Source organism: Chironomus tepperi, unplaced genomic scaffold (genome assembly GCF_022539635.2).
Source record: "Chironomus tepperi strain 1889 unplaced genomic scaffold, CSIRO-AGI_Ctep_v1 contig_174, whole genome shotgun sequence".
Lineage (NCBI taxonomy): Eukaryota > Metazoa > Arthropoda > Insecta > Diptera > Chironomidae > Chironomus > Chironomus tepperi.
Genome location: NW_027226296.1, coordinates 77,949 through 84,566, shown reverse-complemented (window position 1 = coordinate 84,566; position 6,618 = coordinate 77,949). Strand labels below are relative to the sequence as shown.

General features: G+C 35.6%; 2 protein-coding genes across 2 annotated transcripts; both read left to right on the top strand.

Annotated features, from left to right (window-relative positions):
* Nucleotides 1–1,146: 1,146 nt before the first annotated feature.
* On the top strand, nt 1,147–2,828 carry LOC139089055 (uncharacterized). Its single transcript, XM_070638484.1, has 3 exons — nt 1,147–1,732; nt 1,897–2,434; nt 2,497–2,828. Exons 1-3 carry the CDS (start codon nt 1,184–1,186, stop codon nt 2,781–2,783), a joined length of 1,374 nt encoding a protein of 457 aa, XP_070494585.1. The 5' UTR covers nt 1,147–1,183; the 3' UTR covers nt 2,784–2,828.
* A 589-nt stretch (nt 2,829–3,417) lies between these two features.
* Nucleotides 3,418–5,970, top strand: LOC139089063 (uncharacterized). The gene is made up of 3 exons (XM_070638492.1): nt 3,418–3,984; nt 4,464–5,001; nt 5,064–5,970. Exons 1-3 carry the CDS (start codon nt 3,436–3,438, stop codon nt 5,378–5,380), a joined length of 1,404 nt encoding a protein of 467 aa, XP_070494593.1. The 5' UTR covers nt 3,418–3,435; the 3' UTR covers nt 5,381–5,970.
* The last annotated feature ends 648 nt before the right edge of the window (nt 5,971–6,618 follow it).

Genomic DNA, 6,618 nt, shown 5'->3' with positions numbered 1-6,618 from the left:
CGATCAAAAATTCGTTATCTTAAGCCACTATGACTGTGAATTAATATCAGATTCAGTTTGAGCCTATATCTATACCATCACAGGGTCACGTCGGTCTTGAGCCTGATTTGGAATTGATTAACCGACTTGTGATATTTGGGCATGATCACAATTGAACTATCCATACTCTGCTTATATCGAGTTTATCTCTATGTAGTTAACCTTTTAATATCTATATGCAAATTCACTTCCATAATTATAAAAATCTTCAATTTCTTGTACCAAAAAATGTTCTTAAATTGCATCAGATTTGTGAAAATAATAATGAAATATCTCATTATGATAACCACCAACGATTCAATTTATGGCTATCTAATTACAAACACATGTCTACTTAACTGTAGTTGGAAATATATAAAAATTAAAAACAAGATTCTTTCGTTATGGGTCATTATGCCACGCTACAGAACGATTAATTGTAAATAGAGTGGGTATGAGATTGATCAGTTTGTCTTAAGGGATTTTTAGTCTGAGTCGGAAAGCATATGATGTTGAAATGTACAGGAAATTGATGAAAATACATTTGTAGGTCTGTATAGTTCTCTTGTTAGGCCAGATTGGTTGAATTCGGTATGATCCAGAAAGTCCACGATGTTGAAATGTACGAAAATGGTGCTCAAGACTGACTTGACTCTGGAATACGGCCGGATTTCATTAAATTCAGATCCAGAGTCACACTGACCTAGGCAAGAGCCAGATTTTCTGCCATTTCTATGCCACGAATTACACAAATCCATAAATCCATCAAAAATCTGAACTAGAAGCGGCGTGACACTGATTTGACAATATTCAGTTTAAATTAGGCACCATACCAGATTCACGATTGCCTGATACTGAATTTGGACCGACTAGCTAACTTGTTATATTTGGGTTTTATCCAAAATGTGCTGGTCATTCTATAATTCCTCACAGCCCACGACGCTAAGCCAAAAAACCTGTTTAAATCATAACAAAATTCGCTACATTTCCAGTTCAACCTCAATACTCACATTACTTCCACACCAGTATCTAATCATAATGATAGCAAATGCCTTCCAACACAATCACAAAAATGATTGAATCATAACGATATAGAATACAAAAAGTAAATGTTCTCAGTCATCTCTCGCTAGTTGTGAAGTGAAAACCATAAAAGACACAAATCATGAGTACACGCGACGCGGCCTCTAATTCATTTTTAAACAGTGACGCAGTAAATGACGAATTTTTTGTTGAAATTGTCGAACGTAAATTGAACATTTCGAGAGATCAGTTTAAGCTACGACTTGTTTTCATTGCGCCAGCTACGGGAAAGAATGAAAATTATGCATCGGTTGTGTATCGTGCGAAAATCAGCATCAAAATGCTTGAAACAAAAGAAAAGAAGCTTGTTGATGTGATTGTTAAGGCATTAATTGTGACAATGGAGGAAATGAAGGAATTTGCTATTTTTGAACGTGAAATTGTCGTCTATAAAGATGTAATTGAGGACTTTGAGAATAGATTCCTGGAAGTAGCCAATGAGGTTGTTGAGTTCGGTCCAAAATGCATTAAAATTGTCTCCAAACCATACGAAATCATCGTTCTTGATGACTTAAAAGCTGAAGGCTATGTCATGGCTGATCGTAAAGTTGGATTAGGTTTAGAGGAATCAAAGCTTGTGTTCAGTAAACTCGCAAAGTTCCATGCAGCTAGTGTTATCCGCTATCAAAAGGTACGTATTTCCATTTATGGAAGTTCCATCAAAATAGTATGAATGTTATCGTAAGTATGCGATAGCATTATTATCAATTTTTATTTTTGAAAAGTCGACTGAATTCAAGGTCGATGACTAAAAACAAAACAATTACAAAGGCTAACTCACTAATATTCCCATAGGATGGCATGATCAGTCCACATTTAGATCGTCTTGCATTAATGCAAAGTGAAAGCATGAACTCACCTGAGCAGATGGAAAAAAGCTCTCAAGCCTTCCTCATGATGTACAGAAAATTGATCGAAGCTGTCCAAAGTACAGAAGGTCTTGAGAAAATTGCTGAGAAAATCTCACAGTGGGATCCAATGAAGTTAATGACTATTTTTATGGCAATTGCTGAGCCAATGCAAGGTGGATTAAAAGTATTGAATCATGGTGATGATTGGATTAATAATATGATGTTTAAGTACGATGATGAGGGACGTGTGCTGGATTTAAAATTCATTGACTTTCAAATGTCATTTTGGGGAAGTCCAGCAAATGATTTGATTTACTTCTTTGTGTCTTCTGTTGCTGATGATGTTAAAGTTGCTTATTTTGATGATTTGATTCAATATTATCACAATGAGTTGGTCGATTCCTTAAAGAAACTGAATTATGATCAGCCAATTCCAACACTTTATGAGCTTCATGTAGACTTGCTACAAAAGGGCGGTGCCTGTAAGTTACTTCATACTCAACATTTAACTCAAATTCCGAAAATTAATCTTATTCGATTCCAGTTGGATTCCACATGATGTTCGTCATGTTCATCGCTAAATACGATTCACCACAAGACTTGGACCTCACACAGATTTTCGAGCAGACAAAAGACTCACCAGGAATGTTTGAGGCTGCATTTAAGAATCCAATATATAGAAATGCATTTAAGACATGGATGCCATTCTTAGACAAACGTGGATATTTAGACGCATTCCTTCCAACTGCACCAATGACACCATTTGTTCAAGCTATAATTGCTCAAATGCCAAAGCCTGAAATGCCTGTGCCACCAAAAACTGAAGAGTAATTTGTTAAATTTTTATACATTAATAAAGTTATAGTTTTCAATGAATATTGAGTTGTTTTTACTTTAACTGTACGCATACAGGTGTTCGTATGGTTGCTTATAAGTACCCAAGTGGACAAAAATAAGTTAGAACTGGACATTAACTTGCTTTTAACTTGTTATGTGAGATTTTTGTCTACTCGATGACTGTAAGCCACTTTTCCTGTATATCTAGGCTCTCAGCCTCCCTCTGAAGTATATAGACAGTAGATTTGGCTATGCGCCAGCCTAAAATCATTGACCTTTCCAAAATAAATCAGAATTACATCACTTTTATAGAAATATATCCATAACCAAGGCCGTTTCTTGATAACAGTTCACGTTTTCATAAATGGCTATCTTTCCACGCGAATGTCTAGTTGTGAATTATCAAAAAATACATCTCATGTTGCTGTGTATGACTAGTCGTAAAATCATACCGAACACCTCAAAACCGGCACAATATCAATTTCTCCTATTTGCTGTATTGTCACTACAACTCAAAATTATCAATGAATTTCTTACTCAATATCTAATCATCTAACTGATAACAATGACTTGAATCAAAACAAAAAGTAAATGTTCTCAGTGATCTAGCCTCAGTTGTAGGAAAATAATTAAGACTGACACAATCATGAGCGCACGCGACGAAGCATCTACGTCATTTTTAAATAGTGACGCAGTAAATGACGAATTTTTTATTGAAATTGTCGAGCGTAAATTGAACATTTCGAGAGATCAGTTTAAGCTACGACTTGTTTTCATCTTGCCAGCAACAGGGAAGAATGAAAATTATGTATCGGTCGTGTATCGTGCGAAGATCAAGGTTGAAATCCTCGAAACTAAAGAATCAAAGACGGTTGATGCAATTGTTAAGGCATTAATTTCCCCGATTCAGGAAATGAAGGAATTTGACTTTTTCGAACATGAAATTGTCGTCTATAAAGATGTAATTGAGAATTTTGAGAATACATTCCTGGAAAAAGCTAATGAAGTTGTCGAGTTCGGTCCAAAATGCATAAAAATTGTGTCAGAACCGTACGAAATCATCGTTCTTGATGACTTAAAGGAACAAAATTACGTCATGGCTGATCGAAAACTTGGATTAAACTTAGAACATTCAAAATTGGTACTCAGTAAATTTGCAAAGTTCCACGCGGCGAGTGCCATTCGTCATCAAAAGGTATGTCCATTGTTTGCCATTTAAGGCAGTTTTCTATCAATAGCTTGAGATTTATAAATCCGATAACATTGAAAAGTGAGTCTGTTATCTCGAGTAGGTGATAACATTATTATCAAACAATTTAGAATGCAGGCATTTTTAGCACGAGGCATTATAAGTGGAGTAATGACCGATGATCTCAATGCACATATCCAGGGGTGTATTCAGGTTTGGGGGTCTAACCCTTTCCATTTTTAGAATCAATGGTGTTGCCAGATTCAGTTTTCAATAGAAATAGGTGTGGCAGAGTCAATAGGGTTGGCAGAGGTGGGTGTGGTGGGATTAGCGAGAGGCAGAAGGGACGGGAGGGGCTGTTCAAGTGAAAACTAGTTTTTGACCCAAATATACCACTGGATACCCTCCTAGCTAGAGTCATTAACAGCAACGTAGCTAATTACAGAACAATCTAGCCATTATTCAATATATATTCCTCATTTCAGGATGGACAGATCAGCCCACTCCTCGATCGCTTAATGATGATGCAAAATCCAAAGCTCAACACTCCAGAACGACTCGAGAAGAGCTCACAAACCTTCAAAATGATGTTTGAAAATTACGTAAAGACAGTCAAAAGTATTGAAGGTCTTGAGAAAATTGCCGAAAAAATTGAGAAATGGGATCCAATCAAGTTATTCGTAATTTACTTGGCACTAGCTGAGCCAATGCAAGGTGGATTTAAAGTATTGAATCATGGTGATGGCTGGTGCAACAATATGATGTTTAAGTACGGTGAAGATGGACAAATTCTTGATGTCAAATTCATCGATTTTCAGTTGTCATTTTGGGGAAGTCCAGCACATGATTTAATTTACTTCTTTGTGTCTTCTGTTGCTGATGATGTTAAAGTTGCTTATTTTGATGATTTGGTCCAATTTTACTACAATGAGTTGGTCGATTCCTTAAAGAAACTGAATTATGATCAGCCAATTCCAACACTTATTGAGTTGCAACTTGATCTGCTGCAAAAAGGCGGTGCTTGTAAGTTCATTCATAATTAACATTTGACTAAATTTACTAAATTTAATCTTATTTGATTCCAGTTGCATTCAACATGATGTTCGTCATGTTTGTTGTTAAGTATGACTCAAGCGAAGAATTGGACATTTCACAAATGTTTGACCAGAACAAAGGAGACCCGGAAGCCTTCCTTAATGCCTTTAACAATCCAATTTACAAAAAAGCTATTGAGACATGGCTGCCATTTTTAGACAAGAGAGGATTTATGGATACTTTCCTACCTAATGCTCCTGTGACTCCATTTGTACAAGGTATATTGGATAGTATGCCTAAACCAGCTGTTGCTCCAGCTGGCCAAGCTGATCTAACCGATCCAGAGCCTCCAAAGGATGAAGAATAAATTTGATACCATTATAAATTATGTACTTGCTTACTGGTTGTGGCTTGGCCGATTATTTGGTAACTTTAAGGCTCAATTTTAACTAAAAATGTCCAAAACTGTCAATTTTTGTCCGATTTCTGCCGTTTTCTGTCGGTTTTCGACAGTTTTTAGAAAAATTGTCGAAAAATGTCAAAGAATCTGCAAAACTTGGTCAGAAAATTTGCAGAATTCAGACGAAAATACGATCGTTCCATTTTCCATTTCCCTTGCTTACCTATTTATTATATTGTATTTTGATAAAGTGAGAATGCATCTAAACCAACTTCCTTTAAGCATCAACTAGGTAAATAACTCAACTTTATTCAAAAAATAACAGTATTTTATGTAAATATAATAAAAATATGATCCAATTTCCAAACTTACAAAAAGTCCCCATTAAATGTATTAATTTCCCTCAACGCTCAAGGCCACCGTCAAGGAACTTTTTCTTGTATCTTGGATGAAACATGATATTTTACAACACAAAAAATATTTCGTTAGAATATTTTGCTTCTTTTTATATTCAAAACAATTATGTTTCATAAATAAAAATACAAACGTGCAGCCTACGTACGAAAATTAGTATGAATCCCACAGACTCTATTCTTCAATTGGTCTGAATTCTTTTTATGTTCAATGTAAAGGTCAATCATGAAATTCGAGAAGTTATCGGAAGTGCAAATTATTTTTAGAGATTTTCTTGCGTCAGAAATCGGAGAAAATGTCAAAAGCAGGGACATAATTAGAGGAAAGTCTACTCAGAACTCTTCTAGGTCAGGTAACTTAATTTAAGGTCTGAATCAGGGGTGGGCAACCTTTTTCTGGCTACGGGACATGTTGGTGGCAAGCTACAAACTAATCCGCACATTACATGCAGTTCACAGCATTCTCAAAATGCCGCGGCACTCAGGTTGCGCAACACTGGCCATATTGCACCAAACCATCAAATTTCCATACACAAAGCATCTTAATTAAGTTCAAAATTGACATCAACAAACATATTTTAAGTCCCATTTCCCATAAAAAGTCCCACATCCCAAAGCTACCCAATTCAACCATTTTCATTGAAAATTTATTCATAAAATGTTGTTCAACATCATCATAACATCGCGACTATTGTTGACTTTATATGCACAACAGAAGAAAATCGGGTAGAATCCTCAACTGCTTTATTCAATTTAAGTTCATTATTTAAATGATTTTCATTCTTCTTGTCT